Below are 26,049 nucleotides of genomic sequence, written 5' to 3'. Positions count from 1 at the left end.
GTGTGCATTATGCCACAAGCACCTCTGGCAGTGGAGGGATTGAGGAGGGGAACGGGAGGGGTCAACTTTATAACATTGGTTAAAAAGGAGGGCACCCTCCTTCAGGAGATGGTCTACGGAGGGGGCATGCTCGGAAAAGACCCGCATAAGGCGGGTGGGGCCGGCAGAGTTGTGGATGCAATGAGCCGCACGCACCTCCAGATGGGGATGTGCCTGAAGCTCCGCCAACACCTCCTCCTCCGTGATTGTCGGACTAAGCAGAGTGATCACGGCAGTGAGGGTCGGTGGGTGATGCGGGGGTTGTGGTTGGCGGGAGGGAGGCGGGGAAGGTGCAGGGGTGAGGGAGGCATTAGGGCCAAAGTGGGTGACAAGGATGCGGGAAAGGAGGTCTTTGTGGAGGGTAGGACTGGGGGAGTAGATGAGCACCTTATCATGGAGAGGAGTGAGGAGGGAGACGGGGCAGCAGGAAAATTCTGGCGAAGGAAGAGTGTGAGGTTACGGGCTTCAAGAAGGGAGGGATCAGGACAGGAGAGGAGGTAGCGGTAGGAGGAGGGGGTAGAGGAGGTGGATGGGGCAGGGACAGACAGGGAGAGATCCATGGCATCATGGGTGGAGGAAGGGGGACGTGGCGGAGCCTTTTTGGGAGTAGAGGAGGAAGGCGTGCCACTGGGGCGCTTGATGGCGGCAGAGGAGGTGTGGGGGATGGGAGCGACTGGAATGTGGCGGGGAGTGGCAGGTCCTGGTGCTGGAGTCGGCGCCGGAGATGGTGAGGGCGATGGTGAAGGCGACGGTGAAGATGATGACGATGAAGGCGAAGGGGAACCACCCTAGCAGGGGCCGCAGAAATGGAAGGAGCAAAGGGAGGGAGTGGAGGGAAGGGATCAGAGGAGGCGTGGGAGGGAGGAGCTGGGGATGGGGCGACAAATAGGAAGGGAGATGGGAGAGTGAGGAGTGGGGGGATGGACTGGGGGGGAGTGATGCGGCACACCACATGTTAGTGGTAGCAGCGGCAGAGGGGGAGGTGTATATGATGGCAGTGGTGGTGGCTGTAGAAGAGGTTCTGGGGGGGAAAAAACACAGGACAAGACAAAGAAGCAAACGAGAGACGGGCAGGGTGACGAGAGACACAGAGTAGAAAGGGACGGAGAATGACGAAGGACGAAGGAGACTGGGGCGGAAGCCCCACTCTGCTGTCGCTGGTGGGGGGGCGACCCGGCTGGCTGGCCGCTGGGGATGCCTCCACTGCTGCTGGTGGCGGTGGTGGTGGCGGTGGCGGTGGTGGTGGTGGTGGTGGTGGGGGCAGCTGGGACCACTGCTGGCTGCTGGCTGCTGGCTGCTGACTGCTGGCTACTGGCAGGGACCGGTGCCGGCGGGGACCACTGCAGGCTGCTGGCGGGGACCACTGCTGGCTGCTGGCGGGGACCACTGCTGGCTGCTGGCGGGGAACGCTGCTGGCTGCTGGCGGGGAACACTGCTGGCTGCTGACGGGGACCACTGCTGGCTGGACTGCTGCACGCCGACGGGCTGGCTGGCTGGCTGGCTGGCTGGCTGGCTGGAACCTGCAATAGCTATCACTTTGATTGGTACCGTAATAGCACAATCGAAGGGCGGTATTCAAACTAATTACCGCCGGAGAGTTTCTCTCTCCCATTACAGCCCCTTTTATACATGATTGCCATGCGCAGTCACTGACATTTTGCTGTCCAGCGCCATCTGTCGGACATTTTGTGAACTTTGTTATTCTTTCTTGGTTCTAATAAAACCCCATGTTATTCCAAGCAGGTGTGTCAATTTTTACCTCTATCTACATTATTCCGTGGTTTACTAAGTTTTCAAATTTGTACAGACTTTTTGATCACCCGGTATTTTGGTTGTGTATTAAGTACTTCTGTGTAGCTTCCGCTAACATCCTTAAATAGTCTACAATAGCTGACGTAACGCGAATTTCCTGGTAGCGAGAAACGGGCATGCATCAAAATATATTCAAAGCAGATGCAAAATAAGATAATGAGGAATTTTCCAGCAAAAATAAAGACACACACACACACACACACACACAGACACACACACACAGAACCGAACTTTACGTGGTTGGAAGTGGAGGGCTGTGATTTTGGCAACTACCGAGGTTGCGCTAAACGGCATTTATCGATGAACTAGCTGACTATCCACCGTTGTTCGGGTACGCATGTATTCTAGTCTTCTGCTAGGCCACCTCCGCTCCTTCTGTCCGCCTACTCCTTGGTGTCATCTCTGTCCACGCCCTGCACGCCCGCACCTCTCCGTCCATCTCCCGTCCCTCTCTCTGTTGATCTGTACCTCCCACCTTTCTCTGTCGATCTACTGCTCCGAACTCTGTCCATTTGCTACTTCGGCATTGCCCCCATCTCCACCTCCCGCCCTCTAATTCCGTCTCCTCCTCTCTCCTCTTTCTCTATTTCCTCCTTCGCTTCTCTGTGTCCTCCTCCATCCTGTCCATCGCTTACTCTCCTCAGTCTCACTGTTCATATCCCCCTATCAATTCATCTCCTCCTCCGCCTCTCTCTGTCCACCTCCTCTGTATTCATCTCCTCCTTCTCCACGTATGTCTGCCCATCTCCTCCACACCGGCATATTCTGCGCATTAACACTCCCAACCCAACAGAACGCAGGTGTTTCTTACTCCACGGTATTTATTTCCAGATCTTAAATGATATTTGTACCAAATTCGGTTCATATAGTTCCACGGATTTTTTAACCACGAATCTGACATATATTTAATAAATTTCACAAGTATTTTGTACACATACTCTACCTCTATCTCCAACGAATTACGCGCTGTAGTTTTATTTTCACGCTACAAAATGTTTATGACGTCGTATTTCCTGATCTATGTATTGTACAACGACATAATTTTGTAGGTACATCCAGTGATACCATCTGAGAAACGTATTGTGGACAGAGTTAATAGTAAAGGAGTAATAAATTATAGTGCAATGCATCAAACAGCAGTTTTTCCACGTCTCAGTATTTCACTCCAGATCTCCTGAACCGTGTGTCATATACCGTTATATTTTTGAAGGTGCATTCAGAGACATCGGTGGATACTGTCCACGAACTGTGTTGCGAATAGAGTTAGTAGTAAAGGTATAATAAATTACAACGTCATTTTTCTTGAGGCAGTTTTACTGCTTAAACAGCGAAAATGTAGTAAGCGATATAACCTTTTTCTTTCGTCAATTTTTGGGGACTGTTAGCTTCTCAAAGGTTTGAAATTATGATCAGAATTTGTTTCAAGTCACTGAATGCCCTCATTCTCACTTAATGGATGGAAAATATATAGGTATTCGTTCATTGTGAGCTACACTACTTTTTGACACCCACCCATTTGATAGGTAGGTTCTTACCCCCACCCCGATTGTATTCAATAAGTGATATGTGTACCAGGTTCGGTTGAAATCAGTCCAGTGGTTTAAGAGGAGATGTGGAACATGCATGCATACATGAATACGTACATCCATGTTTATAATGTGCATGAATTCATTTGTGATAATGGTGTTGCAGTCTGCAGTGGAGATTCCGGCTTGGCTACGACACCACGCGTAAGTAGTCACAGACGCCTTCCTGCGACTGAGACCAGTACAATAACCAGGAACCACTTGCAACGTTAGCAGTCTTAAAGTACGACAGACAACACAACAAGAGTACAGGCTTGGTATCAGAGATATTTTGAAAAGATTTTGCTTTTGTAATTCCATAAACGTAAAATGAACGAATTTATAGTCTTTAAAAAACTCTCTAAAATAGATTCAGATTTAATAGAAAGCTCCAAGTTATACCACTACTTGAAGGGTTAACTTTAATCATGTAAAAATGTAAAAATAAAAACTCAATTCAAATGATCGGTTTCAGCTCTTAACATATTTAGCAGATTTCCACTTTAAAAGAGTCAAAAACAAATTAAATTCCAATTGCATTCAATATATTTTTGTCGACGAGAACTACCTCATCATAACAAACTGTACCATATTTAACAGACAGTAACAACAGCAAGGAGGACATCGAAAGTAGACTGGCACAGGCAAAAAGGGCATTCCTGACCGAGAGAAGTCTACTAGTATCAAGCATAATCCTTAATTTTAGGAAGAAATTTCTGAGAATGCCCGTTTCGAGCACAGCATTTTATGGTAGTGAAACACAGAGTGTCGGAAAACCGAAACAGAAAAGAATCGAAGCATTTGATATGTGGTGCTACAGACGAATGTTGAGAATTAGATGGACTAGTAAGATGACGAATAAGGAGGTTCTGCGCAGAATCGGAGAGGAAATGAATATGTGGTAAACGCTGACAAGGAGAATGGATGATAGGACATATGTTAAGACATCATCGAATGATTTCCATGGTACTTGAAGGAGTTGTAGAGGGTAAAAACTGTAGAGGAAGACAGAGACTGGAATACATCCAGCAAATGATTGAGGACGTAGGTTGCAAGTGATACTCTGAGATGAAGAGCTGGGCACAGGAGAGTAATTCGTGGCGGGCCGCATCAAACCAGTCGAAAGGCTGAAGACTCAAAGATAAACCAAAAAAGAAAGAAAACAAAAGAAACTCACAACACGTTTAACAAGTAATGAAACTTTGGTTACCAATCACCACAGGACAGCACAACACAAAACTATGAGTGATCACTGCACTACCTTAGCCGTACAGCGTTACAGTACATGGTCTATACGGTCAAAAGCATCAACCGAGCTAGATGTTTCTCGCACACCAGAACTTAAGTTGCTTGCACGCCTTAAGATTGGCACATTTTAAAATAGATCGCCTTAAAAGTGCCAAATCTGTATTGATATCATTTATGCTAGATAATTAATCAGTAAAATTAACTTAAAGGAGCATCGTGCACATCGAACTTAGAATGAGCAAGCAGCCCTGATGGGCGCAACAAAATTTCTTATACTAGAATTTTAATTAAACACACACTCAGCAACCAACATCAAAAGTAGACGCCGACTGTGCCTTATCACAAATTACCATTGCACCAGTCCTTTATTCACACTAAATGTGGAAAGCATCTAATACGAATCTCGTGTATTTAACCAGGATACACAGCGTCACAGGCAACTCGACGGTGTTACCTCGCCTGTGGCGCCGCAAGAACAAGACTGACCACGAATTGCGAATACAGTCTTGCATAACCCACACACGTGCATTTCTGACTGTATTCACTTCTCACCCCAGGAGTATAAAACGTCAGCTGTGTGACACTTGTAGCAATGAGGGGGAGAGAGGGAGGGAATTAACGACCAACGGTTTGCTGTTACCCTCAAGTTAGACAAACATAACGCCAGCAACACCGTGCGACAGCGCTGGATCAACTGACGTGGGCGGCTTCCGTGTTCCGTGCCTGTTATGTGGTGCACAAAAGCCACCCACGAAGTCCGCTGTTAATTTGTATAGTCTGCCGTCTAGGTGCTTCCAAAGAATTCCAGTCCTAGTTGCTACTCACCCAATAGCACCTCTTTCACTGTAAGATATTTTCTCTAATCAACAGTGAACACTTGCCAAAAGAACGAAACCTAGGAGGTTGCGGTAACAGTAACGCTAAAAAAATGCAGACCACCCTCAGTTTCACCGACCATAGCGCGTCTACAGAAAACTACCACCAACTACAGCGACGACGCTGAACTAAAACAGTACCAGTTACGACACAAAACCAATCAGCTCAACGTAAATGAACGGTCTTCGTTCAATAACTTGGTTTTTGCTTTTCCATGTCAAACTGATAATTCATGCGGCGACCAAGATGGAAGAACTGCAGATCAATGATGCGTCCAGTGACACCAACACCTTGCCCTGCTAGGCCGAGCCACACGACACAGCTTCCACTTGCACCAAATCAGCGGGCCGACCAAGAGCTCCTCGCTTCATCCGTACACCGTGTGTGTTCTCCAGAGAGGGCGCTCCCCTAACAATCTAGAAGTTAGCTGCCAGTCAACGTACCCAAAGTACGGCAGACACCACACAGGCGTGCGAATTCAAATCGCCGGACGACGGACTCCTGAAGTAACTGCGCAAGGTACATGCGAGGGCACCCACCGTCTCCCATACCAATAGGGTACCCGCGCTTCTCGGGCAGTTGTATGTGGTACATTCAAGACCATATTACCCCTACTGATCTAGGCCGATTACGTGTCGTTGGCGGGATATCCCTCCACTCCCATCTTTTCTTTCTGGGCCTATGAGAATGCATTAAAATCGGGGGAAAACCATCTTGCTCCTCTTCGTCCTTCTTTTATTACGAGAGCGATTGCATCGTCTGTTCACCATAGTGAGAAGGTCAGGTTAGTCGTAAATCACAAAAGTAAATTAGTTTCTGAATTATTAACAATTATATTGTACTACAGTTCTCTGTAGAGCAATCGTATGAGCCTAGTCATTTGCACTCTGTAATTTGCGGTGTCGGCCGCACTTTCAAATACGAGGCGCGCCAGTTATGCAGCCGCCACCGCGAAACGAGCTACCTATCACGTATAATTACGCCGCCGCCAATCAGCTGCCAGCAACCCCTCTCCGGAGCTCCAGCGGTGGGTGTTCTTAAATTCGAACATTCATGCAATTAGCCCATTTTGTGCGTTTGCCAAATGATTAAAATTTAACGATTTTCATAGTGGTCAGGGCTCGTGATCTGCTGAACAGACATTGTATTGATGAGTGACAGATTTATAAACGTTTTGCGTGTGCGTGTATTTCTACATCGAAACTGACGCTGCAACTTCAGCAACAAAGTTATGTATTATTTTCTCTATCAGATGTTAGATGTAGAATAAGTTAATATCTGAATCCTCTGTTCATGAACACCATCTGTTCTTCTCTCTTGTATCCACTAAAGAATCACACAGAGTGCAAAGGAAGACATAACGTAGTTAAAAGATCAGCCCTTTTTTTTAAATAGTAACACCGAGGTCAGAAATTAACTTATCGTTTGTTGACTATAATTTTCTTTTAGCAATAATTTTTTGTTAACATTTGTTGTTTATTTACTAACAATAATTTTTACAACTCTTTTATTAAATTTGTGCTTTATTCACAATAATTTTCAAAACTATTTTATTAAAAGTAGGCCGGTTTCTCTGCTTCGAAAGTGCACTTTCAAGACTCGAATCGAACATGCGAGCATATAATTATGACTGATGACACTAACATATATTTTCTACACAACATTCCTTCAGCGTGAAGTTTAACCGGATGCCGGATTTTTAAAACGTGTCACTACTTCAGCTTGCTCCTTCGTATCATGTGAGCAGTAGTCAAGTCACTCTCTCCCAAACAGAGTAGTTCGTACCTCTCAGATATCTGCACCTGCCATGTCCAACCATGACGTAATTCTTGTGACGTACTCGCTAGAGAGGTCCACAAGGAAACCGCAACTGATTACGTACCGAGACGTCAAACGCATTAATTTATTTGAACTTGCAACTGAGGCGCAAGAAAGAATTTTTAGGGACATCTTATATTCCATTTTCGGACATGAACGGAAAACACGAAGAGAGGCAAGGTTTGTGTTCAACTTTCCGTCAAAAAGATGCAATAAGTCTCGGATAAGGCAATGGTGGTGAATGAGATGGGCCTAGTCGTTTTCAGGGCAAGCGTCGTGGCGTCCACCTCAGTCTATGTAGGGAAGTTACGGAAAACGTCTGGACTCACTCCTTAATGCATAACCAGTATCTCAAGTACTGCTAATAATTCAAACTCTCTCCCCATTTGCAAGAATTCACGGTAGTCTCACTGATCGCCAGCAGCTTACGGAATTGTAAGGTTTCGGGTCGCTTATGTCTTTCAGTTCGTACTGGATCCACTGTCGCCTTTCCCGCTAAATTTTCTTCGCCGATGATGTTTGTAAGTGGAAGAACTCCGTTGTAAATTCTGCGGACTGTGTAAATATACTCTAAAGCTTACCTTGGCTTACCTACGTATATATTTGAGTACCTGTAAGGTGCTTTTGTGTTAGGCAACATGCGTCATCAATACGGGACATATTTTTGTAGCCTGGGGTCATAGCAGAAATGCGATGTACAAAATGCCGTCGAACCGAAACAGTTCTTACGCATGTCGCGAGGTACATTCAAGACACTTCGAGTCGGTAGCAGTTAGTACCGACAGCAACCGCAATAAAAAAACCATTAATCAAAGAACAACGTCGTTTGTCATTCAGGCGTCTCACAATGAAATGGCCATGAGACTATACGGTTATGGGAGGTATTCCTTAGAATGCAGCCTTATTAAATCGTCCAAAAAGTTACACCACAAAGTACAGTTCATTGCTTTCATTTCCAAGGAGTCAGTTTCTTACTCAAAGACAAGTCGGGTTATGAGGAAAACAACCTGTAATATGGGGAGTGAAGCGACAAATGAAAATTTGTTCCAAGGCTGAGATTCGAACCAGCTTCTGCTCACTAGGCAGATGCACTGGCCAGTACGCAACCCTGACACAGTAGTTTTCCACAACTGCACAAACTACCCTGTCCCCCTTCCTCTATCCAAATTCCCATTCACGCCTCACCCTACTTAGTATTCTCCTAAACTAGAACAGCATTGCAGAAGCTCTCAAACTGTATTTGAATAGCATCTCACCATCGAACGATACGGGGGATCGTGCCTGAAACCCAGGCACAGTGTGTTAATCAAATGAAATGATATGTTTCAAAGAATGGCTCTGAGCACTATGGGACTTAACTTCTAAGGTCATCAGTTCCCTAGAATTTAGAACTACTTAAACTTAAATAACCTAAGGACATCACACACATCTATGCCCGAGGCAGGATTCGAACCTGCGACCGTAGCGGTCGCGCGGTTCCAGACTGTAGTGCCTAGAACCGCTCGGCCACCCCGGCCGGCCGATGTGTTTCCAGAGCCCTTTTCAAGTCTCATTCATTTGGGTGAGTGAGGGAGGCGTGCTCTCATAGTTTGTGCAGTTGTGGAAAGCCATTCTGCCATGGTGACGTAGCGTTAGTGTATCTGCCTCGTGAGCGGGAGACCAGGTTTCGAATCCTGGCCTTGGTGCAAATTTTCATTCGTCATTGGAACCTTGAAAGGTTTTTGGGGCCATACAGTTTCATTTGACTAAAGCCACCAATAAGCCCACTGATTTGAAAATGAAATGCTGTGGACATGTATAACGGCCATAAAAGCGTAAGACGAGGATGATATCTATCCTAGCGGTATGTAGCGGGTGACAATGCTGCAGACAAAGCTGCTCCCCCTTGCCGAACAATAACCGGCGACAATAGGAATATGTCTGCCACCGCTGACAAATAGCTCCCTCCGTCATTAATTGTAGCAGCGCTACCAGCGTGAGTTTCGTAGTCTTGATTCATAGCATAATGGCCAATCCGATGACCGATGTATCACAGACCACTGTAGACAATTAATCTTCCCGAAAGCGGCAATCACGAGTGTAACGCCGCATACTCCGTTACGAGACGGGAAGCACACAGAAGAGTTATTTGGTGCTCTACTGTCGTGCGTCAGAGAAAATATACTGCATCTCCAAATAATAACAACATCTATTTCTCTGTTCCATTTAAATTTGTGGAAGGGAGGTGGGATAGTGGAATCTTTAGTGCGGAGATTTCCTCAGCACAAAGTATTGAAAACAAGCTCATTAACTAAAAAGCTTAAAAATACTTTTAGATTATGCTTCCTAGATCGACTTGTACTCTACAGACTAACGTACAGTTTATCGCAAAGTGTACGGACTTTACTAGATGACCGAGCGAGGTGGCGCAGTGGTTAGCACACTGGACTCGCATTCGGGAGGACGACGGTTCAATCCCGTCTCCGGCCATCCTGATTTAGGTTTTCCGTGATTTCCCTAAATCGTTTCAGGCGAATGCCGAGATGGTTCCTTTGAAAGGGCACGGCCGATTTCCTTCCCAATCTTTCCCTAACCCGAGCTTGCGCTCCGTCTCTAATGACCTCGTTGTCGACGGGACGTTAAACACTAACCACCACCTTTACTAGATGCATTTCCTCTCCTTGATATTACCATTACGCACGACAACCGAGAAGAATGACCGCGCTACCTATAAGTACACATCTAACGTTCGTAAATTTTACCACTCCCCGATGTGGTGATGTGTGTGTTGTAGGAATTAACAAGTTTCTCGACTCGTATTGAATGTCGTACTATCGGAATCTTGATAGTGTCCTGTGTAATGAGCAGCACCTTGAAAGGTGGCTACACTGAGCCACTGCGCCAGAGATTGCGCGAAAGAGTATTATTAAGCCGCCTACACAGTGCCTGTTAAGAACTCGTAGCAGTCAGTGCTTGTTGAGAGCTCGTAGAGGTCAGTGCTTGGAGAGAGCTCGTAGTAGTCAGTGCCTGTCGAGGACTCGGGGTAGTCTGTGCTGAGATATTGTAGCAGAGAGTGTTTGTTGAGATGTGCTATTAGGCAGTGCTTGCTGAGATGTGATATTGGAGAGTTCAGTGTGAGATATAATGTAAGGATTAGAGTGATTTTCATCAATATAAATGAGGTAATAAACTCAGTTTCCTTTTTTTTCATGATTTCAGTATCCTATATAATGCGTCATTACAGGTTCAGTCAACATCTGGCGTGTGTTCTTGTATTAGAGTGTAATTCTGCTTTCCTTACGCAATTATCGTATTTCTAATTTTCTTTTATGACGTCAGTATAATTGGTATTTAAAAATTATTGTCTTGTTGAAGGAGAACCGTGCCAGATGTGTACGTTGAGTCACACTCCCGCACACAGAACAATTACATTTGTGCTTGGTTTAGTAGGTTTTATAGTTTCTGGGGACTTAATTAATTAACTGTATTAACGAAAATTTTCTTTCATTCTTTGTTGTTGTTCTTTGCAGTCAGATAGCGTAATAATACTAGTCAGGGCCAACCGATTACGAGAAATAGCGTAATCGGACATACAGCTACTAAAAAAACTAAAAAATATTTGCATTTTAAATAATTAAGCCCCCATGCACGTGCTCTCAACAAGCACTGACTGCTACGAGTTCTTAACAGGCACTGTGTAGGCGGCTTAATAATACTCTTTCGCGCAATCTCTGACGCAGTGGCTCAGTGTAGCCACCTTTCAACCTACAGCGTGGCGCATCCATCCAGAGTTCGATGAGCACCTCTATGATTGTCTCACGCTTACTGAACGGTGTGATTTATGAGTCCATTAGTTAAACATTCATGAGTTAATCAATGTAACGGGCAGTTTCAGTTGAAAAAATGTACAATTTTTGGTGGGACACCGTGGAATATTCCCGCTTCAGTCTCTATAGTTCCTGATATTTCAGATAGTTGGTGGCACAATACGTGGGGTCTGTAACGGAGGTGTGTTCCAAGTAGAGAGCTGTCATTGAAATACTTTTAGCGGAAAATCAGAGCATCGCAGATATTCATAGGCGCTTGCAGAATGTCTGCAGACACCTGGCAGAGAACAAAAGCACGTGAGCCTGTCAACATCGCAAAAAGGTCGCACAAGCCTTTCCGATCTCTCGTGTTCCGGTCAGTCGCACACAGCTCCTTCAAATGGTGCACACCTCGAAGTCTCTATTGGTTGTGCTGACACAACTGTTCACCAGTCGGGGTACTCAAAGTCGTGTGTCCGTTGCGTTTCTCGTCGTCTGACAGAAGACGATAAAGAGCAACGAAGGACTATCTGAGTGGAATTGCTTGTACGTAACAAGGGTGGTCGCGACGGTATTTTGTCGAACATCGTTACAGGACATGAAACATGGATTCACGACTCCTCCGAAGAAAAAGTTCTAAGGCAAACACTCAGCCGATAAAGTCATGGAGACTGTCTTCTAGGACTCTGAAGCGGTTGTTCTGTTTGATTTCCTTCCTCACGCTGAACTCTGAAGTGTACAGTGATAACGCAGGAAATTGAAGAAACGACTTCAGAGTGTTCCTTTCCACAAAAATGCAAACCAACTTCTGCTTCATGTCAACTCTGTGCACACGAGAGGAGCTCGCAAAACTTCAATGGATTGTTCTTCCTCATCCACACTAAAGCCTTGATCTTGAGCCTTCCGACTTCTACCCGCTTGGCCCAATGAAGACTGAATTCCACAGAAAGCGGCACGTGGATGTTTCGACCAGTAGAGGGCAACAATGCGGCTATACAGGCCCTCCCAGTAAAGCAGCGCAAGACAGTGCCATTGAACGGAGACTGTGTTGTTAAATAGGGTTTTGTACGCAAAAGAGTGGGGGATAATATTCTGTACTGGGATCCTGAATAAAACCAAACTGCTTTAAGAAAAAAAATGTGTTGTGTAACTTACTGAATGACCCTTGTAGCACAGTTACTCAGAACAAATTTTTTTGTAACCAGACAGATACTTCACGCTCGACCTGTGTTACAACTACTAAAGTCTACGCAATTCAGTGTTCCCATAAAACTGCTCAGTGATGTCGTGAACTTTGGTTTTACATTATAGTTATCACTGACACACTGCTGAGTCCTCTTTTTTTTAGGTCATCAATCATCTGTCTGGTTTGTTGTGTCCGGCCACGACGAGGTAACGAAAAGAAGCTCACAGAAAGTCACCACCAGAAGTATCTTTCGTGATTACCACATTATGGTGACTACTGAGATGTGTGAAAATCGTAGATGCAGACCACTGCCTCCGAATTTCAGACGTTGAACACTTCCAATGCCAGATCCTTCGATGACGGTGCCAGAATGCAAATTTCTGACACCAATTTACAGAGGGGCCGAACGGAGGCACTTTTGCATGAAGTGAGGACGACTGTTGCCAACTCGTTAAGTGTCTTCGACGCTATAAGTGTTCGACGACTTATTCAAAATGCTTAAAAGTCGTCGTACTTCCGCACCAGCCTCAGCAGCGAGTTGGATTCTAGCTGACGTCTGTCCAGACAGCTCAGCAGTTGCACGCCCTAGTGAAGATGTTAACGACCCTGGCGCATTGGCGGGCTGCTGGCGAGCAAAGATGATTGATTGTCAGCACGAAGTGATCTTGCGATGGCTACTGGAACGCTCCCGCTCCCAGTGTACCGTCCAGTATTCTTCTGCTCCTGGAGGTCGTGTTGGCTTCCACGCTGAAGCCCATTGCTCGTAGAACCTTGTGATGTGGTGTTGTCAGGAGACAGTTTCATCAGTAGATGATAGGCGCCTAGCAGCATGAATTTCACCATCATCGCGAGTACATCATAAGCTAGTTCATGGATTGTGCTGGAGCATAGATGCACTACATCATGGGATCGAGTGCTATTACTTTGAATGCCACTGATCGCAATGAGCAACTCTTGATGAGAGCCGGAACGCTGAAGTATTTTAGAAGGTGCTGGGGTGAAGCTATGACGCGAGACTTGGTGTCCTCCTTATTCTGCTACACACTGATCAGCCAGAATTTTATGACCACCTGCCTAATAGCAGGTATGTCCACCTTTGGAATGGATAACAGTGGCGGCGCTTCGTAGCATGGAAGCAATGAGGCCTGGAGGGAACTGGCACCACATCTGCACACACAAGTTACCTAATTCCCGTAAATTGAGGGTAGGGGGAGGATGAGCTCTGACGCCACGTTCAGTCACGATCCAGATGTGTTCCATTCGGTTAAGATATGATGAGTTGGGGGGCGTGCACATCAATTGGAATTCGGCACCGTGTTCCACGAACCACTCCATCACATTCCTGGCCTGATGTCTTGGCGTATGATCTTGCTGAAAAATGCAACTATCGCCGGGGAACATAATCATCATGGATGGGTGTACGTGATCTGCAATCTCCACTCGACCCATGGGTGCCATGAGTTAAAGACACCCACCACAGAACTCCTCGAACACCCGACAACTTTTGCAGTTTCCGAAATGCTCCTGCCGAGCCTCCATGCCATCACAATCTGGTTTTGGTCACACTCATAGATCGGGCGCCTTCCCCATTAGAGACAAGGACAGCATGCTCGCTGATACTACACGCACCGCGTCATTCCGCGTCATTCCCCCCATCACCTGGACGGGTTTATATTGGTGGTAGGTCGGTGATCATGATGTTTTGGCTGACGAATATATTCACTTAACAGGCTGTTGACTGGTGTTTCAGTTCCTTTCTGCGTCCTCTAGCGTAAGAAATTGAGTTTATTACACCATTCATTATGAGCTAAGGAATAAGCTTGCATCACTTGCTTTGGTTTTTTGTCGCAGGTTTCTTTCGGTTGAATAGGTGTTCTCACTCGACAAAGTCGTAATGTGTCGAAGATTTGACCCACATGCGACATACCAGCTCGTTTCGTAATACCAGCTCTGTCTCTGGTATGACTTAATTTTATGTTAAATGAATTCTCAGGTGCAAATACGAACAACCATCAGATGTATAAGGGTATGACGACAATGAAATTACGTTGCTAGACCCTGCCCCGAACCCGGATTTCCCACATTCGCGAGTGCTCGCCTTAACCGCTTAGGCTAGTCGTGTACGTCACGGCCAAACCAAAACTTCGATATGTCGTCCTTCCTGTGTCAAATCTACATTGTCGTCATTCCATTACGCAGCTAGTGGTAGCTCGTGTTCGCAACTGCGAATACATTTCTCGTATTCCGTAACAGCAGTGTCTGTTCCTTTCGACCTTCAGCTACGTCTGAAGGAACAGTCTTCTTAGCATCACAGGCACTACCGTGTCGTATGACTTGATTTTGGCTGCAGCAGCGTTAATGCGTTTCAATAACAATTTCTGACCACCCTCTACTCGCAGCCATAACGCTGCCATTGATGGAGTTTTAGATCAGTTAGAGCATGACTGTCTAGTTTGCGGCAGTAGTAACAGTCTGGGAAGAGATAAGATCCTCCTATGTACAGGATCCACGTAGTGTTAATTCTTATCTCCTTAAAAGATACAGGAATCTTGTTCCATCAGCTTGTTTCCACCTCGTCTTATCCGCAGTTAGCACGTCTACCATCTGGACAGGACCAGAGACCAATTGAGGGTTCATAGTAATCTTCTCGAGGAACATAATTTTTTTCAGTATCATTTTAATGTTCTTGAAGCAAGTACTCATTTCGTTAGTGGGGCACGAGTCTGTAATCTCATACTTCAAATTTAAAATGCTTGACTTAGTTATGAGAGTCTGTATCTATAGCTTTACACTGTACGAGTGAGAGTGTTGGCTGGAGATTGGACAGGGTGGAGGGATGAAGAGATCGCAGTCACGTAGTGAAACTCTTGGTCAAATCACAAGAGAAAAAGGAAGTCAGGGAACATTGGCGTTTATCACTGTGTCGACGACGATGTCATTAGAGACGCAGCACGTGTTCGTATTGAGGAAGGACGGGCTTGGAAACTAACTGCCTTAGTTTCAAAGGAACCATCCCGGCATACAACTTGACGATAGTGTGAAACTACGGCCAAACATCTTTGTCGATGGATCGACGGGCATTTGACCCTTCGTCCTCCACTGCTGCGTCACATCTCTCGGTGGACAAGGCAGAACCTGTGATGGTGATGCTGTCAATGGTTGGCACTTCACTAAAATCGAAACTAAAAACCACTGTAATTGCATGAATTTATATGAATGTGAACTGTGTTAGTCTTCTATTCTCTAAGCCTAAAATTGGATTTAGGCTTCTCCATGCCACGTCATTCAATAAGACAAATCATTTATGTCGTGGGTGCTAAACCCATCAAAATACATTGAAGTAATTATAAACTGCTACATTACAGTTTAGTACAAAATGAAGTACATATCGTACATATTGCAAGTAACATCGGATCTTGCAACGTAAAAAAACAGAAGAATGACGACGGTGAATTATTATCATTATAATATGTGTTTTATAAAGTGCCCTGCCCACCTTGCAGAAATGCCAGGTCCAATCAACATTTCAGTGTCCGAGGGTATATCTCTTCACTTTCCCAACATTACTGAGTTTGATATCCTTACAGGAAGAACGTAGATTCAGGAACCGTCGGTATAACAGTTGTAAATTGTCGTAGCTGTGTTGAGAATGTACCAGAGCTCCAAGCGCTAGTTCAAAAATTCAAATGGCTCTTGGCACTATGGGACTTAACATCTGAGGTCATCAGTCCCCTAGAACTTCGAACTACTTAAACCTAACTAACCTAAGGACATCACACACATCCATTACCGAAGCAGGATTCGAACCTGCGACCGTAGGGGTCGCGCGGTTCCAGACTGAAGCGCCTAGAACCGCTCGGCCACATCGGCCGGCTCCAAGCGCTAGTAAAAAGCACTGATGCTCAAATCGTTGTAGGCACTGAAAGGTGACTAAATCCATAGATAAGTTCAGCCGAGATTTTTGCGAAAGATACGCTGAACACAATTGGCGCTGGCGAATTTGTTGCTGTTAGAAGTAGTTTACATTGTAGCGAAATTGAATTAGATAGTTCCTGTGAGTTAGTATCGGCAAAGGTCATTCTTGGCAACCGGAATAAAATAATAATTGGATCTTTTTACCGATCTCCCAATTCAGATGATACAGTTGCTAAAAGGTTGAAAGGAAGCGAGCTTGATTTCAAACACTACCCGAACATACAATTATAGCTGGTGGCGACTTTAATTTACCCTCGATATGTTCGCGAAAATGTATGTTTAATTCCGGAAGTACGCAAAAAACATCATCCGACATTCTGCTAAACGCATTCTCTGAAAATTATTTGGAGCAGTTGGTTCATGAGCCCACGCGAATAATAAACGTTTGTGAAAAGACACACCTCTTAGCAACAAATAATCCTGAGCTAATAAGAGAATCAAAGAGGATACAGCGGCTTGTATCACAGGGCTGTCGTAGCAAGACTGAATATTGTAACCCCCAAATTCTCCAAAAATAAAGGAAAAATAAACCTATTAAAAAAAACTCACTTGAAGCCGTCCTGAGAGACAATCTCCACTACTTCGAAATTGATAATGTAATTGTGGATATGTGGCTTGAATTCAAAGAAATTATATCGGCAGCAATTGAGAGATTTGCACACAAAACGAGTCAGAACACTGTTGCAGAAACGACGAAATAAACATGCCAAATATAAACGGACACAAAATCTCAAAGATTGGCGATCTCTTACAGAAGCTCAAAATTTAGCGCGGACTTCAATGCTAGATGTTTATAATAGCTTCCCCAACGAAACCTGGCAGAAAATCCAAAGCGATTCTGGTCGTATGTGAAGTATGCGAGCGACAAGACACAATCAGTGCCTTCTCTGGGCTGTAGCAATGGAGATACTATCGAAGACGATGCTGCCAAAGCATAGTTAGTAAACATAGCCTTCCGAAACACCTTCACCAAAGAATACGATGTAAATACTCCAGAATTCGAATCAAGAACAGTTACCAACATGAGTAACGTTAAAGTAGATATCATCGGAGCAGTGAAGTAACCTAAATGACTAATCAAAAGCAAGTCTTCCGCTCCATATTGTATACCACTTAGGTTCCTTTCAGTGTATGCTGATACAATAGCCCCATACTTAACAATCATATACAACCATTCGCTCGACGAAAGATTTGTAACCAAAAACTGGAAAGTTGCACAGATCACATTAATATTAAAGAAAATTAGCAGGAGTAAGCCACTAAATTACAGGCTCATATCATTAACGTCGATATGTAGCAGTATTTTGGAACATATATTTTGTTCGAGCATTATTAATTATCTCGAAAAAAGCTGTCTGTTGACACACAGTCAAAATGTATTTAGAAAACATCGTTCTTCCGAAATACAAATAGCTCTTTACTCGCACGAAGTGTTGAGTGCTACTAACAAGGAATTTGAAATTGATTCCGTATTTCTAGATTTTCAGAAGGCTTTTGACACTGTACCACACAAGGGCATGTAATGAAATTGCTTCTTTATGGAATATCCTATCAGTTATGCGACTGTCTTCGTGATTTCTTGCCAGAGTGGTCACAGTTCGTAGTAATTGACAGGAAGTCATCGAGTAGAACAGAAGTGATTACTGGCGTTCCCCAAGGTAGTGTTATAGGCCCTTTGCTGTTCCTTATCTATATAAACGATTTGGTAGACAATCTGAGCAGCCGTCTTACGTTTTTTTGCAGATGACGCTGTCGTTTATCGAGCAGTAAGGTTATCTGAAGTTCGAAAAAATTGCATAACGATTTAGAAAAGATGTCTGTATAGTGCGAAAATTGGCAATTGACCTTAAATAACGAAAAGTGTGAGGTCGTCCACATGACTGCGGAAAGGAGTACGTTAAACTTCGGTTACACGATGTTGTTGATGTTGTGGTCTTCCGTGCAGAGAATGGTTTGATGCAGCTCTCCAACTACTCTATCCAGTGCAACCTTCTTCATCTCCAAGAAACTACTGCAAACTGCGTCCTTCTGAATCAGCTTAGTGTATTCATCTCTTGGTCTGACTGTACGACTTTTACCCTCCACACTTCCCTCCAATGCTAAACTGGTGGTCCCTTGATGTCTCAGAGCATGTCCTACAAACCGATCCCTTCTTCTAGTCAAGTTGTGCTACAAATTTTTCTTCTCCCCAATTCTGTTCAGTACTTCTTCGTTAGTTAAGTGATCTATCCATCTAACATTCAGCATTCTTCTGTATCATCACATTTCGAAAGCTTCTACTCTCTTCTCGTCAAAACTAGTTGTCGTCTATGTATGCTACACCCCATACAAATAATTTCAGAAATGACTTCCTGACATTTAAATCTATACTCAATGTTAACAAATTTCTCTTCTTCAGAAGCGCTTTCCTTGCCATTGCAAGTCTACATTTTTTATTCTCTCTACATCGACCGTCATCTGTTATTTTGCCCCCCAAATAGCAAAACTCATCTACTACTTTAAGTGTCCTCCTTTCAAGATACTGTCCATTCCGTTCAACTGCTCTTCCAGGTTCCTTGACGTCTCTGACAGAATTACAATGTCATCGGCGAACCTCAAAGTTTTTATTTCTTCTCCATGGATTTTAATTCCTACATGAAATTTTTTTCTTTTGTTTCCTTTACTGCTTCTTCAGTATACATACTGAATAACATCGGGGAGAGGCTACATCCCTGTCTCACTTTCCTCCCAACCACTGCTTCCCTTTCATGCCCCTCGACTCTGGTTTCTGTACAAATTGTAAATAGCATTTCACTCCCTGTATTTGACCAAGGTCACATTCAGAATTTGAAAGAGAGTATTCCAGTCAACATTGTCAAAAGCCTTCTCTAAGTCTACCAATGCTAGAAACGTAGGTTTGCCTTTTCTCAATCTATCTTTTAAGATAAGTCGTAAGGTCAGTATTGCTTCACGTGTTCCTACATGTCTACGGAATCGAAACTGATCCTCCCGGAGGTCGGCTCCTACCAGTTTTTACATTTGTCTCTAAAGAATTCGTGTCAGTATTTTGCAGCCCTGACTTATTGAACTGATAGTTCGGTATTTTCACACCTGTCAACACCTCCTTTTTTGGAACTGGAATTATTATATTCTTCTTGAAGTATGAGGGTATTTCGCCTGTGTCATACATCTTGCTTACCAGATGGTAGGGTTTTGTCAGAGCCGGTTGTCCCAAGGCTAACAGTAGCTCTAATGAAATGTTATCTACTCCCGAAGCCTTGTTTGGACTTAGGTCTTTCAGTGCTCTGTCAAATTCTTCACGCAATATCATATCTCCCATTTCATCTTCATCTAAGTGCTCTTCCATCTCCACATTATTGCCCTCCGAATGGAGGACTACATTACCTCCGGAATATTTTACCGAAGAGGACACCTTCATCAGTTAACCATACAGTAAAGCTGCATGCCGTCGTTAAAATTATTGCTGTAGTTTCCCATTGCTTTCAGCCGTTTGCAGTACCAGCACAGCAAGGCTGTTTTGGTTAATGTTACAAGGCCAGATCAGTCAATCATCCAGACCGTTGCTCCTACAACTACTGCAAACGCTGCCCCTCTTCAGGAACCACACGTTTGTCTGGCCTCTCAACAGATACCCCTCCGCTGTGGTTGCACCTACGGTACGGCTATGTTTATCCCTGAGGCACGCAAGCCTCCCCACCAGTTTCAAGGTCCATGTTTCATGGAGAGGGGATGGGGGGGGGAGGGGAAGAGGGGGACAGTTTCACGATAAATCAGTCAAATCTAAAGGCCGTAAATTCAGCCGAATACCTAGAAATTACAGTTAGGAACAACTTAAGTTGGAAAGGGAACATAGAAAATGTTGTGGTGAAGGCTAATAAAAAAACTGTGTTTTATTGACAGGACACTTATGAGACTGCCTACACTACTCTTGTCTGTCCTATTTTAGAATACTACTGCGTGGAGAGGAATGCTTAGCAAATAGGATTGACAGAGTACATCGAAAAAGTTCAAAGAAGGGCAGCACGTTTTGTATTATTGCGAAATAGGGGAGAGAGTGTCACTGAAATGACACAGGCTTTGTGGTGCACATCGTTAAAACAAAGGCGTCTTTTGTTGCAGCGGAATCGTCTCATGAAATTTCAATCACCATCTTTCTCCTCGGAATGTGAAAATATTTTGTTAACGCTGACCTATATAAGGAGAAATGATCGCCATAATAAAGTAAGGGAAATCAGAGCTCGCGCGGTAAGACACAAGTGTTCGCTTTTTGCTTGCTATACGAGATTAGAGTAATACAGAATTGTGAAGGTGGTACGGTGAACCCTCTGTGAGGTACTTAAATGTGATTTGCAGAGTATCCATGTAGGTGTAGATGTAGATGTACCTCAAGTCTTCTAAATTTGTCTCCTATATCTTGTCACGCAAAGTATCAAAACGTAGGATGCTCTTTACTCTTTATTCGTTAACGTTTAGCCGTAACCAAGAAACGAAAGTAAGAACCTGATTATGACCATTCATTCAGGCCAGGTTCTCATTCAAATGGGCAAAAAATAGGCAAAGTTTTGAAATTTTTCTGAGACAACGAAAAGAGATGCAAAGGATCTGTTTGGGGATTATAACTGACCAAGCTTTATTTTAGATTTTCAATACAAAAATACCAAAATGGCGGCCGTAATTATGTCTTGATCAAGAGCCTGCGAGACTAAAGTACGCAGACTGCGTTCAGTGTAGACCGTCAAGAGTTATCTGATATAAGAAATGGATAACATCAGTCGACGTTACACATAATTTATGGGAGCTTATGCCTAATAATAATAATCTTAAGTTTAATGATTTGGTGCTCTCTCGAACTCTTAGATTTTTGTTTTCTTTTTCACCATTTACCCCTTTACAAAAAATAGTTGATATTAACAAATTTCGTATATTATACATTCAAGTTCCCAAGAAAAGTGTTTACTTTTCGGGGGTCAAACGTAGAAGTTAATAGATGGAACCGTTTCTATTTTATGTTGTACGAATTTTGAAAAATCTTTTCTTAAGAACAACCGTTTAAAAATGGTTCAAATGGCTCTGAGCACTATGGGACTTAATTGCTAAAGTCATCAGTCCCCTAGAACGTAGAACTACTTAAACCTAACTAACCTAAGGACATCACACACATCCATAAAACCGTTTAAAGTAAGGGTAAACATTTATAAGTATTATCAGTACAATTCACATAAAAACTACAAGTTATTACATATTTTTGATGTCACTGAACACAAATCTGAAGTTAGATTTTCAAAATTCTAAGTGACTAACACAATATGGTGGACCAAAATTTATGTTTTGACCAATTTTGACCAAAATTTAACCAAAACAAAGTGTTTCCTCCACTTACGAGGGCCTGCAATTCCAGAACCGTATAACCAACCCTTCTAACTCGAATTGTTCCTGGATAGGAATTCCCTCGTTCTTCTTTGTGAGAAAAGACGCTCTGGCTGAGCTGGATATGCAGTTTTCGGCATCCTGCACACATTGTTCGTTAGCTTTTCCGGCGAATATGTTTGCATGCGTACGGCAGTATACATCATTTTTTTGAACGTGCGCCACGGCACGACAGGTTTTCTAGCGAAGCCGGGTGTCTCCGGCTGAGAACGTCCCACGACGGTCGTCACACTGCTTCAAACAACGGGCTGTAGAAACTTTTGTAACGCACTGATTGAACAACCTTCTAGTTCCAAAATTATAGGTGCATAGACCTTTGAAAAAATTGAATTTTCGACCATTTTGAATAAGAATCAGGCCTTAAATCAAATTCCGAAAGAAGACTATGGCCAGAGAACCGCAACAGGACATATTCTAATGATTCACAGTATTACAAAATGAGCAAAACTTCCCACAAGCGCTCACCAAGGCACCGTTTTACATGACAATGATCTTCGGTAACTCGTTGCTTTATTCCTTCCAAAGCGCGCGTTGCACCTGTTCATACCCGATATAAGACTTGCAGTGAGTTTTTACAAACGTTTTCCGAGGCACTGTTAACTGCGACGAATAATTATCGGCATTGTATTGCACGTGACCTCACCGACGCGTGTTACCTTGATAGTTTGGCTCCTGCTTTTTCACAGTGCACATTTCTAAGGTCCTTTATTTACCACCATTAACGACTAAGTTAAAATGTTCTTCTCATTTATGTTTTACTTTAGATAATGACTTTATGAAATTACTATTAACCTATCAGCGTAACTAATGTTGACGGTATGGCTGGAGGAGCGTAGCAGTTTTCAAATAATAGATATTATTAACATCATAGCATTGTTTCGTGCCACGCGTACTATGTGACTGCCGGCTGTCTATACGATACTTCAGCACGATACTCTCAGCGCTAGCAGTCCGCAGTCCCACGCTCTGAAAACGTCTGCGGCACAACTCAATGGACGGTAGGTACTCTCTCTCTACCTCGCTGCTTCTGAACATTCTTGACCGACTGATGACCAGCAGGAGGAGGATAAAAATGCTACGCGGGTGAAAAATGTGACAAGAACGCCACAATGTACCATGTCTTTTCTGGCTATAAAACATCCTTCTGGAACAAACGCGTTTTGCAAATTCCTATGTGCGGAATAGCACACAAGCGGCTAGCTGTGAAATTGCGTGATTATGGAATATCGTCTTAGTTATGTGACTGGATTTGCGATTTCATGTCAGAGAGGTCACAGTTGGTAGTAATTGACGGAAAGACATCGAGGAAAACAGAAGGGATTTCAGGCGTTCCCCAAGGTAGTGTTATAGGCCCTTTGCTGCTCCTTATCTATATAAATGATTTGGGAGACAATCTGAGCAGCCGTCTTTGGTTGTTTGCACATGACTCTGTCGTTTGTCGACTAATAAAGTCATCAGAAGATCAAAACAATTTAGAAAAAATATCTGAATGGGGCGAAAACTGGCAGTTGTCCCTAAATAACGAAACGTGTGAGGTCATCCACATGAGTGATAAAAGGAAGTCGTTAAACTTCGGTTACACGATATATCAGTCTAATATAAAAGCCGTAAATTCAACTAAATACTTAGATATTACAATTACGAACAACTTAAATGGGGAAGAACACACAGAAAATGTTGAGGGGAAGGCTAACCAAAAGTGCGTTTTATTGGCAGGACACTTAGAAAATGTAACGTACCTACTAAGGAGACTGCCTACACTACGCTTGTCCGTCCTCTTTTAGAATACTGCTGCGCGGTGTGGGATCCTTACCAGATAGGACTGATTGAGTGCATCGAAAAAGTTCAAAGAAGGGCAGCACGTTTTGTATTAATGCGAAATATGGGAGAGAGTGTCACAGAAATGATACAGAATTTGGGCTGGACATTATTAAAAGAAAGGCGTTTATCGTTTCGACGGAATTTTCTCACGAAATTCCAATCACCAACTTTCTCCTCCGAATGCGAAAGTATCTTGTTGACACCGACCTACATAGGGAGGAACAATCATCACGATAAAATAAGGGAAATCAGAGCTCATACGGAAATACATAGGTGTTCATTCTTTCCGCGCGCTATACGATATTGGAATAATAGAGAATTGTTGAAGGTGGTTCGATGAAGCCTCTGCCAGGCACTTAAACGTGATTTGCAGAGTATCCATGTAGGTGTAGAAGAACGTATGGTAATAATGGAGGGCACAAGAAACTGACCACTAAAGATCTTTTAACTTTCAGTGGTCAGTTTCTTAATCCCACATAATTTCCATGCGTTCTTCTGCAAAAAGATATTCGATCTTTAACGCGCTACACTGCACTAACGCACACTACTTTCTCATTTTTATGTTTTTATTATGAACATACGAGTGCATAAAAATAGGCAAACGGTAATGTTTTCTCTGTTAGTGCAGCGTAGTGTGCTAAAGATCGACGGTCTTTCTGTTGGAGAAAACATGCAAATATTAAAGGAAACCAAACCCAAGCCACCGACGATGCTTTAAATAAAACGGAATGCGTCTGCTCCCATTAAGATGGAATAACTCCCAGATTACTTCCGAAACTTCATCAGAGGAACATAAACATGAAAAACAAAATGACTACACGCCTTCTTTTGTAGACCAGAAGAAACGCGAAGCACGATGCTGAAGTGAACATTCTACAACTGGCTGAACGATGAGCGACAAAGGTGTTGAATATGTTTGTCTTTGTCTGACAGTTTGACACGCCTTCCTTTTTGAAATGAACGTGTTTCGTTGGCAACAAATCGTCCTTGTGTACACAGAGTGAGTCAAGCGCTGTCAAAATGACTGAATACTTGCGCTAAAGTAACACAAATTGCGGCCAATCTGCTGCGTTTCCACCCCACTCGATCAATGTAATAATGTAGTCTCACGCAAATGTCATTTTCTCTGGTGCTCTCCACTTGAGTGGTCATTCGTTGAAGGCAATAATGGCACATATTCTGTGACGCGTTCTGAGTGCAAACTGACAGTTACGTTTTACAAATCCGTACTCTGTGAGCTTTCATCTGATACTAATTGAAAGTTCTTCTGCAGATTTTATGGTTATCATAATTCCCTGAATGACGGGCTAGTATAAAACACTGACACAGGGAAATATTTGTATGAGTAACATTACGAAAAATAGGTGCCTACACGCAATTGGACGCTATCAAAGTACTAAAGCCAGAGATGAGGTGGAGTTTCACACAATAAAAATTGTTAATGACTGCAAGGGAGTGTGCTGAGGTATAAGAATGAGCATATAGCATGAGATCTATAAGGAGCGATCAGAAAGTTTCCGTTTGAACTCGTTGTTGCAGCGCATATGTACAAAGGGCGTTCAAAAAGTTTTGCAGAGTCGTCTACAATTTTTTAAATTTATTGTAAGAGGAAAATGAAATTTTTTACGAACATACTTAGAAAATTGGTGTAAAAAAGTATTTTTTTTATTTACAGGGGAGCCATAATGGACCGCGAAGTAGATGTCAGGTTGCGACTACGATCGGTGCTGCAGCTCCTCTTCAAGACTGGCGACGACTCTGCCACGTCGATTCACAGGAAGTTGCTCCGTGGTTATGGGGAGGACACAGTGGATCGCAGCAGTATCCAGCGGTGGTTGCAGAGGTTTTAAGAAGGGGATTTTACTCTACTGCACAATCCACGATGCGGTAGACCGTCGACGGCAGTGAGTTATGTGAATAAGGAGACCATTGATCAAATCATCCAAAATGGCAGATGTATGACGACACGACGGGTTACTGAAATGACTCGTTTGTCATTGGGTAGTGTGGTATCACTGGTACAGCCACTAGGGTACAGAAAAATCTGTGCGCGTTGGGTGCCTAGATTATTGACAAGAGAAATGAAAACGATGAGGAAGAATGTCTGCGAGGGTCTCATGAAGACCTTTACTGAAAAGTGGGAACAGTGTTTTGACGGCGTCATTACCCAGGATGAAACATGGTTGTTTTTGTCCGAACATGAGAGCAAACCGCTCGGAAAAACAGACAAAGACTTTCACGAACAGCAGGTCGAACGGTGATGGCCTCCTTCTTTGGGATCAGTGTGGTGTCATTTTCATTGACTTTTTGGAACCTGGCTCCACAATTAACCAGGACCGTTAGTATTTGTCATTGGACAAGCTGCGACGTGCCATCAAGACCCACAGACCACAGTTTCAGGGTCAGCTCATCAGACTACACCATGACAATGCCAGACTCCGTACAGCCCTTATGAAGCGGGAGAAAATCAGGAAAATGGGTTTGAAAATTGTTTCTA

General features: G+C 43.7%; 1 protein-coding gene across 1 annotated transcript in view; it reads right to left on the bottom strand.

Moving 5' to 3' along the window:
* Positions 1 to 994: 994 nt before the first annotated feature.
* LOC124796207 (translation initiation factor IF-2-like) overlaps positions 995 to 26,049 on the bottom strand; it is a 130,961-nt gene continuing 105,906 nt past the window's right edge. The window contains exons 5-6 of the mRNA XM_047260297.1: positions 1,170 to 1,559; positions 995 to 1,060 (exon numbers count right to left, since the gene is read on the bottom strand). Coding sequence (XP_047116253.1) covers positions 995 to 1,060; positions 1,170 to 1,559 — 456 coding nt within the window. The remainder of the gene's footprint in view (positions 1,061 to 1,169; positions 1,560 to 26,049) is intronic.

Source organism: Schistocerca piceifrons, chromosome 4 (assembly GCF_021461385.2).
Source record: "Schistocerca piceifrons isolate TAMUIC-IGC-003096 chromosome 4, iqSchPice1.1, whole genome shotgun sequence".
Taxonomy (NCBI): domain Eukaryota; kingdom Metazoa; phylum Arthropoda; class Insecta; order Orthoptera; family Acrididae; genus Schistocerca; species Schistocerca piceifrons.
The sequence above is the reverse complement of the archived record's forward strand: the minus strand, read 5'-3'. Positions and strand labels throughout refer to the sequence as shown.